This window comes from Oncorhynchus clarkii, chromosome 13, assembly GCF_045791955.1.
Source record: "Oncorhynchus clarkii lewisi isolate Uvic-CL-2024 chromosome 13, UVic_Ocla_1.0, whole genome shotgun sequence".
NCBI lineage: Eukaryota > Metazoa > Chordata > Actinopteri > Salmoniformes > Salmonidae > Oncorhynchus > Oncorhynchus clarkii.
In genome coordinates, this window is record NC_092159.1 from 6,369,278 (window position 1) to 6,387,988 (window position 18,711).

General features: G+C 45.4%; 1 protein-coding gene across 7 annotated transcripts; it reads right to left on the reverse strand.

Annotated features, from left to right (window-relative positions):
- Positions 1–3,711: 3,711 nt before the first annotated feature.
- Positions 3,712–16,116, reverse strand: LOC139423651 (nucleoredoxin-like protein 1). 7 transcript variants are annotated; one of them, XM_071175252.1, is made up of 6 exons: positions 15,482–15,684; positions 15,298–15,423; positions 10,230–10,403; positions 9,850–10,010; positions 9,532–9,664; positions 3,817–4,995 (listed from the first exon to the last, which is right to left on the reverse strand). In XM_071175252.1, exons 3-6 carry the CDS (start codon positions 10,392–10,394, stop codon positions 4,780–4,782), a joined length of 675 nt encoding a protein of 224 aa, XP_071031353.1. In that variant the 5' UTR covers positions 10,395–10,403; positions 15,298–15,423; positions 15,482–15,684; the 3' UTR covers positions 3,817–4,779. The 7 variants fall into 7 exon arrangements, with proteins under 7 accessions (XP_071031348.1, XP_071031353.1, XP_071031349.1 ...); XM_071175247.1 differs by having other exon boundaries at positions 3,712–4,995; positions 15,298–16,116; XM_071175248.1 differs by having other exon boundaries at positions 4,780–4,995; positions 10,230–10,400; positions 15,298–15,684.
- Between the last annotated feature and the right edge of the window lie 2,595 nt (positions 16,117–18,711).

The following is an 18,711-nucleotide window of genomic DNA, read 5'->3' on the forward strand; positions in this document are numbered from 1 at the left end:
ACCCAGCCGGACCCAGTATCCACTGAGTCAGGATGAGGGGGATTACCCCTGTTCATGCTTCATTGGTAGAAAGAGGAGCAATTGTGCCTTGTCCAGACTCTCCCTGCAACACCCCCATTCTTCCCATCCGGAAAGCCTTGGGTGATTTGCGTTTGTTCAAGATCTTAGACCAGTTAATGATGCTGTTCATGCAAGGGCTCCTGTTGTGCCAAACCTCGTTACAGCACTATCTGCCGTGCCGGCATCGGCTAAATGGTTTTCACGTGTTAAATCTTACAAATGCTCATTTTTTAGCAGTCCCGTTGCACCAGAATCACAGTTCTGGTTCGCTTTTACGTTTCTGAACAAGCGCTGGACCGTTTGCCCATAAGATTACACAGAATTGACACAGGTGTTTTCTGCTACTTTTGATTGTAATGTTGTGGAGCACACTGCAAGCCTTGACAATGTAGCAAACCTAAAAAGGATTTTGCATACATCCTCCAGCTGCGGTTTGAGTCCAATAAGTGATGTGTTGATCTGTTGTTGTTTCAGGACTGAGTCAGTCAAAACATAGCGGAGCAGCTGAAGCGCTCGACCAAAGAGGACTTTCTGGTAGGCTTGGGTCAGAGGACAGCCTTCTGCTAGGCCTGGGTCAGAGGACACCCTTCTGGTAGGCCTGGGTCAGAGGGGTCAGAGGACATCCTTCTGGTAGTCCTGGGTCAGAGGGGTCAGAGGACACCCTTCTGGTAGGCCTGGGGCAGAGGACACCCTTCTGGTAGGCCTGGGTCAGAGGGGTCAGAGGACACCCTTCTGGTAGTCCTGGGTCAGAGGGGTCAGAGGACACCCTTCTGGTAGGCCTGGGGCAGAGGACACCCTTCTGGTAGGCCTGGGTCAGAGGGGTCAGAGGACACCCTTCTGGTAGTCCTGGGTCAGAGGGGTCAGAGGACATCCTTCTGGTAGTCCTGGGTCAGAGGGGTCAGAGGACACGCTTCTGGTAGGCCTGGGTCAGAGGGGTCAGAGGACACCCTTCTGGTAGGCCTGGGGCAGAGGACACCCTTCTGGTAGGCCTGGGTCAGAGGGGTCAGAGGACACCCTTCTGGTAGGTAGGCCTGGGTCAGAGGACACCCTTCTGGTAGGCCTGGGTCAGAGGACACCCTTCTGGTAGGACTGGGTCAGAGGACACCCTTCTGGTAGGCCTGGGTCAGAGGACACCCTTCTGGTAGGCCTGGGTCAGAGGACACCCTTCTGGTAGGCCTGGGTCAGAGGGGTCAGAGGACACCCTTCTGGTAGGCCTGGGGCAGAGGACACCCTTCTGGTAGGCCTGGGTCAGAGGGGTCAGAGGACACCCTTCTGGTAGGCCTGGGTCAGAGGACATCCTTCTGGTAGGTCTGGGTCAGAGGACACCCTTCTGGTAGGCCTGTGTCAGAGGACACCCTTCTGGTAGGCCTGGGTCAGAGGACACCCTTCTGGTAGGCCTGGGTCAGAGGACACCCTTCTGGTAGGCCTGGGTCAGAGGGGTCAGAGGGCACCCTTCTGGTAGGCCTGGGTCAGAGGACACCCTTCTGGTAGGCCTGGGTCAGAGAACACCCTTCTGGTAGGCCTCGGTCAGAGGACACCCTTCTGGTAGGCCTCGGTCAGAGGACACCCTTCTTGTAGGTCTGGAGCTGAGGGGTCAGAGGACACCCTTCTGGTAGGCCTGGGTCAGAGGGGTCAGAGTACACCCTTCTGGTAGGCCTGGGTCAGAGGGGTCAGAGGACACCCTTCTGGTAGGCCTGGGTCAGAGGGGTCAGAGGACAAGCTTCTGGTAGGCCTTGGGCAGAGGGGTCAGAGGACACCCTTCTGGTAGGCCTGGGGCTGAGGACACCCTTCTTGTTGGTCTGGGGCAGAGGGGTCAGAGGACACCCTTCTGGTAGGTCTGGGGCAGAGGGGTCAGAGGACACCCTTCTGGTAGGTCTGGGGCTGAGGGGTCAGAGGACACCCTTCTGGTAGGCCTGGGGCTGATGACACCCTTCTGGTAGGTCTGGGGATGAGGGGTCAGAGTGCACCCTTCTGGTTGGCCTGGGGCTGAGGACACCCTTCTGGTAGGCCTGGGGCAGAGGACACCCTTCTGGTAGGTCTGGGGCTGAGGGGTCAGAGGACACCCTTCTGGTAGGCCTGGGGCTGAGGGGTCAGAGGACACCCTCCTGGTAGGCCTGGGGCAGAGGACACCCTTCTGGTAGGTCTGGGGCAGAGGGGTCAGAGGACACCCTTCTGGTAGGTCTGGGGCAGAGGGGTCAGAAGCTAGCTTTAGCAGCAGGGCTTAGATATCAGCAGAATTCAGTAACACAACTGGTGTTATCACTTGTTTGCATGCTATGTTCCCACCAGGTTCTCAAACATCTTCTAACTTCCAAAGAACAAAGAGGTTGTACATCTGCTAACAGCCACGTAGAACAAAGAGGTTGTACATCTGCTAACTGACACGTTGAACAAAGAGGTTGTACATCTGCTAACAGCCACGTAGAACAAAGAGGTTGTACATCTGCTAACAGCCACGTAGAACAAAGAGGTTGTACATCTGCTAACTGACACGTTGAACAAAGAGGTTGTACATCTGCTAACAGCCACGTAGAACAAAGAGGTTGTACATCTGCTAACAGCCACGTAGAACAAAGAGGTTGTACATCTGCTAACAGCCAAGTAGAACAAAGAGGTTGTACATCTGCTAACAGCCACATAGAACAAAGAGGTTGTTTACTTTTTTGTTCAGTATAATTACCACCAGTTAATATTATTCAACCGTTTGCTAATCACTCATTCAGTTCATATTAGCTTGTCATTGCTAATCGATAGTTAGCATTTGTTCATATTAGCCAGTCATTGCTAATCGCTACACTTAGAAATGAAGGTGCTATCTAGATGCTAAAATATTGCTATTAATAAGGAAATAATACATTTGTCAACAAGCAAAAAAGGTTTGGGGGTTAGTGAATAATATGAATTTTAAATTAAACCTCTTCTTTCTCCTTTTTGACCTCCTTTCTCACTCATCCATATTCCTCTCTTCTTCTCTTTTTATCCTCCTTGTCCCCTATAGGCCTCCATATTCCTCTCTTCTTCTCTTTTTATCCTCCTTGTCCCCTATAGGTCTCCATATTCCTCTCTTCTTCTCTACTTTACCCTCCTTGTCCCCTATAGGCCTCCTATTCATCTGGTGATTTAATCATTGAGTGCATTTGACTTCCTCTTTTATCATATCATCTGAACATATTATTAAACTGAACTGTTTACTGAAGTAAGTTTCTTACCCTTCTGGTGAAGTGAGGGATACCTTTTCTCAAGAGTTTTAGTCGTACTTCCTCTCTCTCTGCCGTACTGTTACTGAGAGAACAGGAAGTAGCTACGTGACTGTGTCTGCAACACATTTGTAAAAAAAGGAAAAGCACAACTGGCTGGGTTTGTGCAAAAGGCAAAGAAGGGGAGAGAGAGAGAGATGCTGGGTTTGTGCAAAAGACAAAGAAGGGGAGAGAGAGAGAGATGCTGGGTTTGTGCAAAAGACAAAGAAGGGGAGAGAGAGAGAGATGCAGGGTTTGTGCAAAATACAAAGAAGGGGAGAGAGAGAGAGATGTGGGGTTTGTGCAAAAGACAAAGAAGGGGGAGAGAGAGAGAGAGAGACAGCGAGAGACTGCAAGAGAGAGAAAATGAAAGATAAAGAGAGAGAAAAAGTGAAGGAGAGAGAGAGAGACCTAATAGGCTTCTGCCATGTTTATTACATCATCATAACAACAACAGCGTCATCATCATCATCATCATCCAGATGAATGACGAAGAACCAAGTCCTTTACTGACAATGCAGCGTTGATTTATGTTTTAATATGAATATATCAACATAAATTATATACACATTGCAAATGTACATAACAATCAAGTTGTTAATGCTCAGCGTAAAGCATTGAGGTGACCTACAGAAACAGTCTTCTGTTCTGGCAATGTCACGCCACAACACTATGGATAGTAACTAGTGCCAATATTATCCAACCATTGCTATTAGCAACATTATATATTATACAGTCATTGCTAATTTCTAGTTAGCATCAGTTCATATTATTCAACGATTGCCAATCCATAGTTAGCATCAATTATTAATTAAGTTCATATTAGTCACCTATTGCTAATTGTTAGTTAACATCAATTAGCATCAGCTCATATTATCCAGTGATTGCTAATCACTAGTTAGCACGAATTAGCATCAGTTTATATTATTCAGTGATTGCGAATCGCTTGTTAGCATCAGTTCATATTATTTAGTCATTGCTAATCGTTAGTTAGCATCAGCATTGTTGGCAGAGTCCCTAATGTCACACTACATTCCTACATAGTGCGCTACTTTTGACCAGAGCTCTATGGGCCCTAATCATAAATAGTGCACTATAAAGGGAAAAGGGTGCCACTTGTGACACAACAATTGTCTTGGCAGCATCAGCAATCCAGTCATTAACAGAAGCGACAATCAACCAATCAGAGGTCTGTCTTGACAGAACCAACCAATCATTGGAGATAATTCACATGATTGGCCTGTGCTTAAGAGGAGTGGAGTGGAGTCCCACCTTCTTTTCTCATTCTTCCTCTTCCCCTTTATATACACAAGATATATACACACGCACAATATTATACACATCTCAGCCCCAGGACCACCCTCCACCTCCTCCTCTTCCTCCTCCTCCTCCTCTTCCTCCACCAGCTCCTCCTCTTCATCCTCCTCTTCCTCCTCCTCCTCCTCCTCTTCCTCCTCCTCCTCCTCCTCCTCCATTCTGCTTCTCATCCTTCTTTCTCTCCTCTTTCCTCCTCCTCATCCTCCTCGTCCTCCTCATCCTCTCCGGCTCCGCCACGCCCCCACCCCCACTGCCCTCTCCTCCTCTTCTTCTTCTTCACCTTGTATTTGAGGCGGCGTATCGGGTCGGTGACGCTCCGCATCTTTTTGTCGTCAAACTCCTCGTTCAGCATGAAGTTCCTGTCGATAAGCTCAGCTGATTCCTGTCAGACACACGTTGTTATACGTTATATATACACACACACACACACACACACACACACACACACACACACACACACACACACACACACATAATATATATAAATACATACATACATACACACAAAATAAAGGAAACAGTTGAGTAAATGAGGGATACAAAGTGCTTCCTTCCACACAGCTGTTGTTCCTGACATCCCATCATGCTTAGGGTCATGTGTAGCCATGTCCAGTTGCCCATTATTCTGGCTACCCTGGCTAGAAGGAGAGATCTCAATGACTTGGAGAAATACGTCTCAAAGGAGAACAGGTGGTTTAGAAGTGTGTGTGTGTGTGTGTGTGTGTGTGTGTGTGTGTGTGTGTGTGTGTGTGTGTGTGTGTGTGTGTGTGTGTGTGTGTGTGTGTGTGTGTGAGAGCACGTGCGCGCATGTGTGTGTGTGTACGTGTGTGCGTGCATGAATGCGTGTGTGTGTGAGCGCACGCGCGTGTGTGTGTGTGAGCACACGTGCTCGTGTGTGTGTGTGTGTGAGCGCACGTGCACGTGTGTGTGAGCGCACGTGTGTGTGTGTGTCAAAAAAAATAATAATCAAAATCAAATTTTATTTGTCACATACACATGGTTAGCAGATGTTAATGCGAGTGTAGCGAAATGCTTGTGCTTCTAGTTCCGACAATGCAGTAATAACCAACAAGTAATCTAACTAACAATTCCAAAACTACTGTCTTGTACACAGTGTAAGGGGATAAAGAATATGTACATAAGGATATATGAATGAGTGATGGTACAGAGCAGCATAGGCAAGATACAGTAGATGGTATCGAGTACAGTATGTACAAATGAGATGAGTATGTAAACAAAGTGGCATAGTATAAAGTGGCTAGTGATACATGTATTACATAAGGATGCAGTACAGTATATACGTATGCATATGAGATGAATAATGTAGGGTAAGTAACATTTATATAAGGTAGCATTGTTTAAAGTGGCTAGTGATATATTTACATCATTTCCCATCAATTCCCATTATTAAAGTGGCTGGAGTTGAGTCAGTATCAGTGTGTTGGCAGCAGCAACTCAGTGTTAGTGGTGGCTGTTTAACAGTCTGATGGCCTTGAGATAGAAGCTGTTTTTCAGTCTCTCGGTCCCAGCTTTGATGCACCTGTACTGACCTCGCCTTCTGGATGATAGCGGGGTGAACAGGCAGTGGCTCGGGTGGTTGATGTCCTTGATGATCTTTATGGCCTTCCTGTGACATCGGGTGGTGTAGGTGTCCTGGAGGGCAGGTAGTTTGCCCCCGGTGATGCGTTGTGCAGACCTCACTACCCTCTGGAGAGCCTTACGGTTGAGGGCGGTGCAGTTGCCATACCAGGCGGTGATACAGCCCGCCAGGATGCTCTCGATTGTGCATCTGTAGAAGTTTGTGAGTGCTTTTGGTGACAAGCCGAATTTCTTCAGCCTCCTGAGGTTGAAGAGGCGCTGCTGCGCCTTCTTCACGATGCTGTCTGTGTGAGTGGACCAATTCAGCTTGTCTGTGATGTGTATGCCGAGGAACTTAAAACTTGCTACCCTCTCCACTACTGTTCCATCGATGTGGATAGGGGGGTGTTCCCTCTGCTGTTTCCTGAAGTCCACAATCATCTCCTTAGTTTTGTTGACGTTGAGTGTGAGGTTATTTTCCTGACACCACACTCCGAGGGCCCTCACCTCCTCCCTGTAGGCCGTCTCGTCGTTGTTGGTAATCAAGCCTACCACTGTTGTGTCGTCCGCAAACTTGATGATTGAGTTGGAGGCGTGCGTGGCCACGCAGTCGTGGGTGAACAGGGAGTACAGGAGAGGGCTCAGAACGCACCATTGTGGGGCCCCAGTGTTGAGGATCAGCGGGGAGGAGATGTTGTTGCCTACCCTCACCACCTGGGGGCGGCCCGTCAGGAAGTCCAGTACCCAGTTGCACAGGGCGGGGTCGAGACCCAGGGTCTCGAGCTTGATGACGAGCTTGGAGGGTACTATGGTGTTGAATGCCGAGCTGTAGTCGATGAACAGCATTCTCACATAGGTATTCCTCTTGTCCAGATGGCTTAGGGCAGTGTGCAGTGTGGTTGAGATTGCATCGTCTGTGGACCTATTTGGGCGGTAAGCAAATTGGAGTGGGTCTAGGGTGTCAGGTAGGGTGGAGGTGATATGGTCCTTGACTAGTCTCTCAAAGCACTTCATGATGACGGATGTGAGTGCTACGGGGCGGTAGTCGTTTAGCTCAGTTACCTTAGCTTTCTTGGGAACAGGAACAATGGTGGCCCTCTTGAAGCATGTGGGAACAGCAGACTGGTATAGGGATTGATTGAATATGTCCGTAAACACACCGGCCAGCTGGTCTGCGCATGCTCTGAGGGCGCGGCTGGGGATGCCGTCTGGGCCTGCAGCCTTGCGAGGGTTAACACGTTTAAATGTCTTACTCACCTCGGCTGCAGTGAAGGAGAGACCGCATGTTTTCGTTGCAGGCCGTGTCAGTGGCACTGTATTGTCCTCAAAGCGGGTGTGTGTGTGAGCGCACGTGTGTGTGTGTGTGTGTGTGTGTGTGTAGAGTCATCAGATGTCAACTCAACTGAGTGGCACCGGAGACAGCTGTTCTGGCTCGTCCTATTAGGACACTATATGTTGGTGTTTCCTTTATTCTGGCAGTTACCTGTATATACAGTGCCTTGCGAAAGTATTCGGCCCCCTTGAACTTTGCGACCTTTTGCCACATTTCAGGCTTCAAACATAAAGATATAAAACTGTATTTTTTTGTGAAGAATCAACAACAAGTGGTATACAATCATGAAGTGGAATGACATTTATTGGATATTTCAAACTTTTTTAACAAATCAAAAACTGAAAAATTGGGCGTGCAAAATTATTCAGCCCCTTTACTTTCAGTGCAGCAAACTCTCTCCAGAAGTTCAGTGAGGATCTCTGAATGATCCAATGTTGACCTAAATGACTAATCATGATAAATACAATCCACCTGTGTGTAATCAAGTCTCTGTATAAATGCACCTGCACTGTGATAGTCTCAGAGGTCCGTTAAAAGCGCAGAGAGCATCATGAAGAACAAGGAACACACCAGGCAGGTCCGAGATACTGTTGTGAAGAAGTTTAAAGCCGGATTTGGTTACAAAAAGATTTCCCAAGCTTTAAACATTCCAAGGAGCACTGTGCAAGCGATAATATTGAAATGGAAGGAGTATCAGACCACTGCAAATCTACCAAGACCTGGCCGTCCCTCTAAACTTTCAGCTCATACAAGGAGAAGACTGATCAGAGATGCAGCCAAGAGGCCCATGATCACTCTGGATGAACTGCAGAGATCTACAGCTGTGGTGGGAGACTCTGTCCATAGGACAACAATCAGTCGTATATTGCACAAATCTGTCCTTTATGGAAGAGTGGCAAGAAAGCCATTTCTTAAAGATATCCATAAAAAGTGTTGTTTAAAGTTTGCCACAAGCCACCTGGGAGACACACCAAACATGTGGAAGAAGGTGCTCTGGTCAGATGAAACCAAAATTGAACTTTTTGGCAACAATGCAAAACGTTATGTTTGGCGTAAAAGCAACACAGCTGAACACACCATCCCCACTGTCAAACATGGTGGTGGCAGCATCATGGTTTGGGCCTGCTTTTCTTCAGCAGGGACAGGGAAGATGGTTAAAATTGATGGGAAGATGGATGGAGCCAAATACAGGACCATTCTGGAAGAAAACCTGATGGAGTCTGCAAAAGACCTGAGACTGGGACGGAGATTTGTCTTCCAACAAGACAATGATCCAAAACATAAAGCAAAATCTACAATGGAATGGTTCAAAAATAAACATATCCAGGTGTTAGAATGGCCAAGTCAAAGTCCAGACCTGAATCCAATCGAGAATCTGTGCAAAGAACTGAAAACTGCTGTTCACAAATGCTCTCCATCCAACCTCACTGAGCTCAAGCTGTTTTGCAAGGAGGAATGGGGAAAAAATGTCAGTCTCTCGATGTGCAAAACTGATAGAGACATACCCCAAGCGATTTACAGCTGTAATCGCAGCAAAAGGTGGCGCTACAAAGTATTAACTTAAGGGGGCTGAATAATTTTGCACGCCCAATTTTTCAGTTTTTGATTTGTTAAAAAAGTTTGAAATATCCAATAAATGTCGTTCCACTTCATGATTGTGTCCCACTTGTTGTTGATTCTTCACAAAAAAATACAGTTTTATATCTTTATGTTTGAAGTCTGAAATGTGGCAAAAGTTCGCAAAGTTCAAGGGGGCCGAATACTTTCGCAAGGCACTGTAAATACATACATACACATTGTACACATACACGGACACACACATGATACATACACACACACACATGATACACACACACACACATGATACACACACACACACATGATACACACACACATGATACACACACACATGATACACACACACATGATACATACACACACACACATGACACACACACACACACATGATACACACACACACACAGACATGATCCATTACACACACACCTGCCAGTTGTGGAAGCAGTTGGTTCCGAGGCTGCTTATCTCAGAGACAGCGTTGGGAGATAGAACAGAACAATCTGGACGCAGCACCACCACCCTCGGTACATCCTCCACCTCAAACATAGACTCCAGCTCTCTGACACACACACACAGACACGTTATATACACACCCACACACAGTGTAAGATATACACATACATACACGGACGGACAGACACATTACATATACACAATCACTCTATACACACACAGTGCAAGATACACACACACTCTATAGACACTCCTCCCCACCCTGCCCAACCCCATCCTTTCCACCCATACCTGCGATAGGGGTCATTGTGGGTCAGGAACAGGCATTTCTTGGGCAGCTCTTTGAGGAGGTTCTCCAGCTGCTCCTCTGATTGGTCCAGGCTGATGTACAGAAGGACCAACTGGGCGGAGCGTTCCACGTAGAACTCATCTGTTAGACGCTTGAAGAAGTCCTACGTGGAGTGGATAGATGGGGAGAAGGAAAGTGGAAGGGTGTAGAGGAGGGAGGCAAGATATGAGATGTTTATAATACCTTAATTAGCAGAGAAAGAGAGAGAGAGAGAGAGAGAGAGAGAGAGAAGAGAACGAGAGAGAGAGATAACTATAGATTGACAAGTGTGTGTGTGTGTGTGTGTGTGCGCATGCGTGTGCGTGTGTGTGTGTGTGTTTACCTTAAGTGTGGGGACGAACTCCTGGCACCGTTGGCTGTCTACTGAACCGAAGAACAGGAGCAGGATCCGGTTCTGGAGACGGAGGATGACCTCCCGTTCCGTATCGTACTCAACACGGTCTCTGTTGTTACATACTAGTGAACGACCTAGGAACAAATCTACCATGGTCTACTACTGGGGGGAGGAGAGGAGAGAGAGGAGAAGGAACGAGAGAGCGAGAGAGAGAGAGAGCGAGAGAGAGAGACAGACCTTATAGCCAGAACCGCCATCAGAAGCTATCAGAGGCTAAACAGCTAATTAGCTACTAGCTATTTAGTCATTGTTAGCACCCTTTACCTTCTGTACAGGCACCAGCTGTTTTTTTAGCCTGGATAATACCTGCCAGCCTTGGACTTTAGTACCTCAGCCACGCTCAAGGTACTAAACGATATCATAACCGCCATCGATAAAGACAGTACTGTGCAGCCGTCTTCATCGACCCGGCCAAGGCTTTTGACTCTGTCAATCACCGTATTCTTATCGGCAGACTCAATAGCCTTGGTTTCTCAAATGACTGCCTCGCCTAGTTCACCAAATACTTCTCAGAGTTCAGTGTGTCAAATCGAACGGCATGTTGTCTGGTCCTCTGGCAGTCTCTATGGGGGTACCACAGGGTTCGATTCTCGGGCCGACTCTTTTCTCTGTATATATCACCGATGTTGCTCTTGCTGCGGGTGATTCCCTGATCCACCTCTACGCAGACGACACCATTCTGTATACATCTGGCCCTTCTTTGGACACTGTGGACACTAACCTCCAAACAAGCTTCAATGCCATACAACTGTCCTTCCATGGCCTCCAACAGGTCTTAAGTGCTAATAAAACTAAATGCATGCTTTTCAACCGTTCGCTGCCCGCACCCGCCCGCCCGACTAGCATCACTTCTCTGGATGGTCCTGACCGAGAATATGTGGACAACTACAAATACCTAGGTGTCTGGTTAAACTGTAAACTCTCCTTACAGACTCATATCAAACATCTCCAATCTAGAGTCGGCTTTCTATTTCGCAACACAGGCTCCTTCACTTACGCCGCCAAACTTACCATTGTAAAACGGACCATCCTACCGATCTTCGACTTCAGCGATGTCATCTACAAAATAGCTTCCAATACTCTACTCAGCAAACTGGATTCAGTCGATCACATTGCCATCCGTTTTGTTACCAAAGCCCCTTATACCACCCACCACTGCGACCTGTATGCTCTAGTCGGCTGGCCCTCGCTACATATTCGTCGCCAGACCCACTGGCTCCAGGTCATCTATAAGTCTATACTAGGTAAAGCTCTGCCTTATCTCAGCTAACTGGTCATGATAACAACACCCACCCGTAGCACGCGCTCCAGCAGGTATATCTCACTGGTCACCATAACAACACCTCCTTTGCCCGCCTTTCCTTCTACTAACTTTAAGCATCAGCTATCTGATCAGCTAATCGATCGCTGCAGTTGTACATAGTCCATCTGTAAATAGCCCACCCGATCTACCTACCTCATCCCCATATTGTTTTATTTACATTTCTGCTCTTTGGCACAACAGTATCTCTACTTACACACCATCATCTGCTCATCTATCACTCCAGTCTTAATCTGATAAATTGTAATTACTTCGCTACTATGGCCTATTTATTGCCCTACCTCCTCTCGCCATTTGCACACACTTTTTATAGACTTTATTTTGTTCTATTGTGTTATTGACTGTACGCTTGTTTACTCCATGTGTATTATTGACTGTACGCTTGTTTACTCCATGTGTATTATTGACTGTACGCTTGTTTACTCCATGTGTATTATTGACTGTACGCTTGTTTACTCCATGTGTATTATTGACTGTACGCTTGTTTACTCCATGTGTATTATTGACTGTACGCTTGTTTACTCCATGTGTATTATTGACTGTACGCTTGTTTACTCCATGTGTATTATTGACTGTACGCTTGTTTACTCCATGTGTATTATTGACTGTACGCTTGTTTACTCCATGTGTATTATTGACTGTGCGTTTGTTTACTCCATGTGTAACTCTGTGTTGTTGTTTGTGTTGCACTGCTTTGCTTTATCTTTGCCAGGACACAGTTGTAACTAGCCTACCTGGTTAAATAAAGGTGTTCTCAACTGGCCTACCTGGTTAAATAAAGGTGTTCTCAACTGGCCTACCTGGTTAAATAAAGGTGTTCTCAACTGGCCTACCTGGTTAAATAAAGGTGTTCTCAACTGGCCTACCTGGTTAAATAAAGGTGTCCTCAACTGGCCTACCTGGTTAAATAAAGGTGTTCTCAACTGGCCTACCTGGTTAAATAAAGGTGTTCTCAACTAGCCTACCTGGTTAAATAAAGGTGTTCTCAACTAGCCTACCTGGTTAAATAAAGGTGTTCTCAACTGGCCACCTGGTTAAATAAAGGTGTTCTCAACTGGCCTACCTGGTTAAATAAAGGTGTTCTCAACTGGCCTACCTGGTTAAATAAAGGTGTTCTCAACTGGCCTACCTGGTTAAATAAAGGTGTTCTCAACTGGCCTACCTGGTTAAATAAAGGTGTTCTCAACTAGCCTACCTGGTTAAATAAAGGTGTTCTCAACTAGCCTACCTGGTTAAATAAAGGTGTTCTCAACTGGCCACCTGGTTAAATAAAGGTGTTCTCAACTGGCCTACCTGGTTAAATAAAGGTGTTCTCAACTGGCCTACCTGGTTAAATAAAGGTGTTCTCAACTGGCCTACCTGGTTAAATAAAGGTGTTCTCAACTGGCCTACCTGGTTAAATAAAGGTGTTCTCAACTGGCCTACCTGGTTAAATAAAGGTGTTCTCAACTGGCCTACCTGGTTAAATAAAGGTGTTCTCAACTAGCCTACCTGGTTAAATAAAGGTGTTCTCAACTAGCCTACCTGGTTAAATAAAGGTGTTCTCAACTGGCCACCTGGTTAAATAAAGGTGTTCTCAACTGGCCACCTGGTTAAATAAAGGTGTTCTCAACTAGCCTACCTGGTTAAATAAAGGTGTTCTCAACTAGCCTACCTGGTTAAATAAAGGTGTTCTCAACTGGCCTACCTGGTTAAATAAAGGTGTTCTCAACTAGCCTACCTGGTTAAATAAAGGTGTTCTCAACTGGCCTACCTGGTTAAATAAAGGTGTTCTCAACTGGCCTACCTGGTTAAATAAAGGTGTTCTCAACTGGCCTACCTGGTTAAATAAAGGTGTTCTCAACTAGCCTACCTGGTTAAATAAAGGTGTTCTCAACTGGCCACCTGGTTAAATAAAGGTGTTCTCAACTAGCCTACCTGGTTAAATAAAGGTGTTCTCAACTGGCCACCTGGTTAAATAAAGGTGTTCTCAACTAGCCTACCTGGTTAAATAAAGGTGTTCTCAACTAGCCTACCTGGTTAAATAAAGGTGTTCTCAACTGGCCTACCTGGTTAAATAAAGGTGTTCTCAACTAGCCTACCTGGTTAAATAAAGGTGTTCTCAACTAGCCTACCTGGTTAAATAAAGGTGTTCTCAACTGGCCACCTGGTTAAATAAAGGTGTTCTCAACTGGCCACCTGGTTAAATAAAGGTGTTCTCAACTAGCCTACCTGGTTAAATAAAGGTGTTCTCAACTGGCCACCTGGTTAAATAAAGGTGTTCTCAACTAGCCTACCTGGTTAAATAAAGGTGTTCTCAACTAGCCTACCTGGTTAAATAAAGGTGTTCTCAACTGGCCTACCTGGTTAAATAAAGGTGTTCTCAACTAGCCTACCTGGTTAAATAAAGGTGTTCTCAACTAGCCTACCTGGTTAAATAAAGGTGTTCTCAACTGGCCACCTGGTTAAATAAAGGTGTTCTCAACTGGCCACCTGGTTAAATAAAGGTGTTCTCAACTAGCCTACCTGGTTAAATAAAGGTGTTCTCAACTGGCCACCTGGTTAAATAAAGGTGTTCTCAACTAGCCTACCTGGTTAAATAAAGGTGTTCTCAACTAGCCTACCTGGTTAAATAAAGGTGTTCTCAACTGGCCTACCTGGTTAAATAAAGGTGTTCTCAACTAGCCTACCTGGTTAAATAAAGGTGTTCTCAACTAGCCTACCTGGTTAAATAAAGGTGTTCTCAACTGGCCACCTGGTTAAATAAAGGTGTTCTCAACTAGCCTACCTGGTTAAATAAAGGTGTTCTCAACTGGCCTACCTGGTTAAATAAAGGTGTTCTCAACTAGCCTACCTGGTTAAATAAAGGTGTTCTCAACTGGCCTACCTGGTTAAATAAAGGTGTTCTCAACTAGCCTACCTGGTTAAATAAAGGTGTTCACAACTGGCCTACCTGGTTAAATAAAGGTGTTCTCAACTAGCCTACCTGGTTAAATAAAGGTGTTCTCAACTGGCCTACCTGGTTAAATAAAGGTGTTCTCAACTAGCCTACCTGGTTAAATAAAGGTGTTCTCAACTGGCCTACCTGGTTAAATAAAGGTGTTCTCAACTAGCCTACCTGGTTAAATAAAGGTGTTCTCAACTGGCCTACCTGGTTAAATAAAGGTGTTCTCAACTGGCCTACCTGGTTAAATAAAGGTGTTCTCAACTAGCCTACCTGGTTAAATAAAGGTGTTCTCAACTGGCCTACCTGGTTAAATAAAGGTGTTCTCAAATAGCCTACCTGGTTAAATAAAGGTGTTCTCAACTAGCCTACCTGGTTAAATAAAGGTGTTCTCAACTAGCCTACCTGGTTAAATAAAGGTGTTCTCAACTAGCCTACCTGGTTAAATAAAGGTGTTCTCAACTAGCCTCCCTGGTTAAATAAAGGTGTTCTCAACTGGCCTACCTGGTTAAATAAAGGTGTTCTCAACTGGCCTACCTGGTTAAATAAAGGTGAAATGAAAATACAAATATTGTTGTGTTGCTAACTAGTTAGCCCTGTAAACTACAGTTGGTAAGCACCCATAATATATCTACCCTAGAAATATAATCTATAGAACAGACCTCCTCATTCAAGTCAACGATGGCATAATAGGTGGACTAAAACTGTCTCTAGGTCGAACAGATATCTACCAGATATCTCAGAGGGTTCACCTTCAGACTGTAGTCTATAGTCTTCTCTCTCTCCGTCTCCTTAAGCTCCTCCTCTTTCTTTATTTTCTTTCTCGCAGGTTGTCCAAAAAACGCTCCCGTTATGATTTTTTCTTCATCTCTCTTTCTCTGTTGTTTTCCTCCCTCCCTTATTTCCACTCTATTCCTTCATTCTTTATTTGTCTGCCTCTCTTCCCAGTGTTTTCCCTCCCTCTCTCTCTTTCTGTCACCGCACCGTGTCTCTTTCCCTGTCGCCTCCCCTCTCCTCCCCCTAGAGTGGGAGATTAGCTGGGTCAGAAGAGTAGGGTGAGTCAGACACTGAGAATATCACCTGTGTGAGAGACAGAGAGATATAAAAGAAAGAGAGAGAGAAAGATACAGAGAGAGAGAGAGAGAGAGAGAGAGAGAGAGAGAGAGAGACAGAGAGACAGAGACAGAGACAGAGAGAGACAGAGAGAGAGAGAGACAGAGAGAGAGAGAGAGACAGAGAGAGAGAGAGACGGAGAGAGACAGAGACAGAGACAGAGAGAGACAGAGAGAGAGAGACAGAGAGAGAGAGACAGAGAGAGAGAGACAGAGAGAGAGAGAGAGAGAGTTAGAGAGACAGAGACAGAGAGAGACAGAGAGAGAGAGACAGAGAGAGGTAAGTCAGCTAAACACAAGCGGATCAACTACACTAATCACATTATATCAGAAGGATAGGGGAGAAGAGAGAAAGAGAGAGGAGAGAGAGAGAGAGAGAGAGAGAGAGAGAGAGAGGGTGACAGGTGGTAGTGTTGTAGGCCACGGGAAGGAAACTAGATTCAACTGCTTGACTATTTTTGTAATACAGACTCAAATGAGATTAACTTTAGCGGAATATTCTGGAGTGATACTAGGGATATCTTCATAGATGTGGGAAGTAGGGGTCCTGAGGGTGCTGCAGCCTCCCCTGAAAAAAATGTAATAAAAAAATAGGAGGTATGGCTAAGCAAGCACAGTGACGTGGCAGCATGGTAGCCTAGTGGTTAGTGCGTTGGACTAGTAACCAAAAAGTTGCAAGTTCAAATCACCCAGCTGACAAGGAACAAATCTGTCATTCTGCCCCTGAACAGACAGTTCCTGTCTGTTCCTAGGCTGTCATTGAAAATAAGAATTTGTTCTTAACTGACTTGCCTAGTTAAATAAAGGTAAAATAAAAAATCATAAGGTTTGTAAAGTGCTTTTCATTATACAAGAATAATCTTAAAGTGCATTTTACATGTCAGCAGTTAATTGTAATTAAACTCACTCACTCACACACACACACCCCCGCATGCACACACACACACACACACACACACACACGCACGTGTTAGAACCAATTTTATAACTGTGACTGAACCCACCAACCTTCCAATTGGACAGTTTCTTCTTCTCCTCTTGAGCGTCGTGGCTCTGGACTGCTTAACTCTTTGTGGCCTGACGGTGGAGCCGTCTCCACCTGCCATTCAGATACTGTAGCAGAGCATCCTCCAGTAGCACCCCACTGTTGGGGATCACATCCTGGGGGAGAGAGGAGGGGTGCACAGGTCAAGAACAAGGGGACACAACCATGGAGTAGATTTGGATCCATAGACAGGAAGTGACGCGTGTTCTTACAGGATGTTGCAGTAAGGGTCTGCGTCTCACAGCTGGTTCTGCACATGCTCCAGGAGACAGGAAGTGATGCATGTTCTTACAGGATGTTGCAGTAAGGGTCTGCGTCTCACAGCTGGTTCTGCACATGCTCCAGGAGACAGGAAGTGATGCGTGTTCTTACAGGATGTTGCAGTAAGGGTCTGCGTCTCACAGCTGGTTCTGCACACGCTCCAGGAGACAGGAACAGGAGTGGCGTCTGTAGAGAGGTATGAAGTCCTTCATCACGCCAGTCGTTCAGCCTGCAGATACACACTATAGAGGTAGATAGAGGATCCTTCTTCAGGAACATGATACACACCAGGGGTGTATTCATTAGTCACACAGTGGCAAAACGTTTTGCAAAGTAAACAAACATTTATTTTGGACAAATTCAGGTTTCCAGTTTCATTCTGTTTGGTTCTCTTTGGTTCTTAGTGAATAAACCCCAGCAGAGAGTTTGAGGTGCTTGCGGACAATAGAGGTAGATAGAGAGACCTGTTTTGCAGGTGTGCCACTATAGCAATGCCCATTATAGAGCGACGGAGCCAGAAAAAAATAACTTCTCTGGTTGAAAACGTGGCATCGATATGAGTCAGATTGTTTTTTTTTCTAGTTGAAAAATTTACTACGAAGTGTAAATAGGATTTTTGGTCATAAAGTCATTACTTTCAAAACAGGGTTTTATGAGATTTGTGTAACTGAGGATGTCTCAATTTACTTGAGGGTTGGGCTTGGGGATTGGATTTAAATCCGGCCCACACGGGACCACTGCCTGGCAGTAATCAAATCCTCTGGATCACAGCTGCCAGGTGTGCTGTGGAGCATCCAATCGCTCACCAGAATCAACCTACAACCGCCCATTTATTTACAGACAGCCAAACTAACCATAAGCACGCCTCGGACTCATTTAGATAGTCATATATACAACACACAAATGTTATGTTTTGAGCTAACATCTCCAAACACAACTCTCATCTAAGATACCACTCTAGAAATGACCAAATTCAGAACACTCAGAGCTTGATATTCTTGACCAATCACGTTCATGTTGTCATGCTGCATCACACGGTTGGTATGGTGGCAGTTTGGAATATACACCCTCATCAAACCAGACCCCCAAACCAGCTTTCCCTTGTGAGAAATAGACAGCGAGAGTTTTAGGGAGAAAGAGAGAGAGAGATGAAGAGAGAGACAGAGCATTCTCATTCCCTGAGATGGTTATCTGCCCTGCTGCAATGTTGGAAAACGCCCTGTGCGTTGAGCTTGTTGAGCCAGTAAACCAGTAAACCAGTAAACCAGTAAACCAATAAACCAGTAAACCAGTAAACCAGTAAACCAATAAACCAGTAAACCAGTAAACCATTAAACCAATAAAACAGTAAACCAGTAAACAAGTAAACCATTAAACCAATAAACCAGTAAACCAGTAAACCAGTAAACCATTAAACCAGTAAACAAGTAAACCATTAAACCAATAAACCAGTAAACCAGTAAACCATTAAACCAATAAACCAGTAAACAAGTAAACCATTAAACCAATAAACCAGTAAACCAGTAAACCATTAAACCATTAAACCAATAAACCAGTAAACCAGTAAACCATTAAACCAATAAACCAGTAAACCATTAAACCAATAAACCAGTAAACCAATAAACCATTAAACCAATAAACCAGTAAACCAGTAAACCATTAAACCAATAAACCACTAAACCAATAAACCAGTAAACCAGTAAACCAATAAACCAGTAAACCAGTAAACCATTAAACCAGTAAACCAA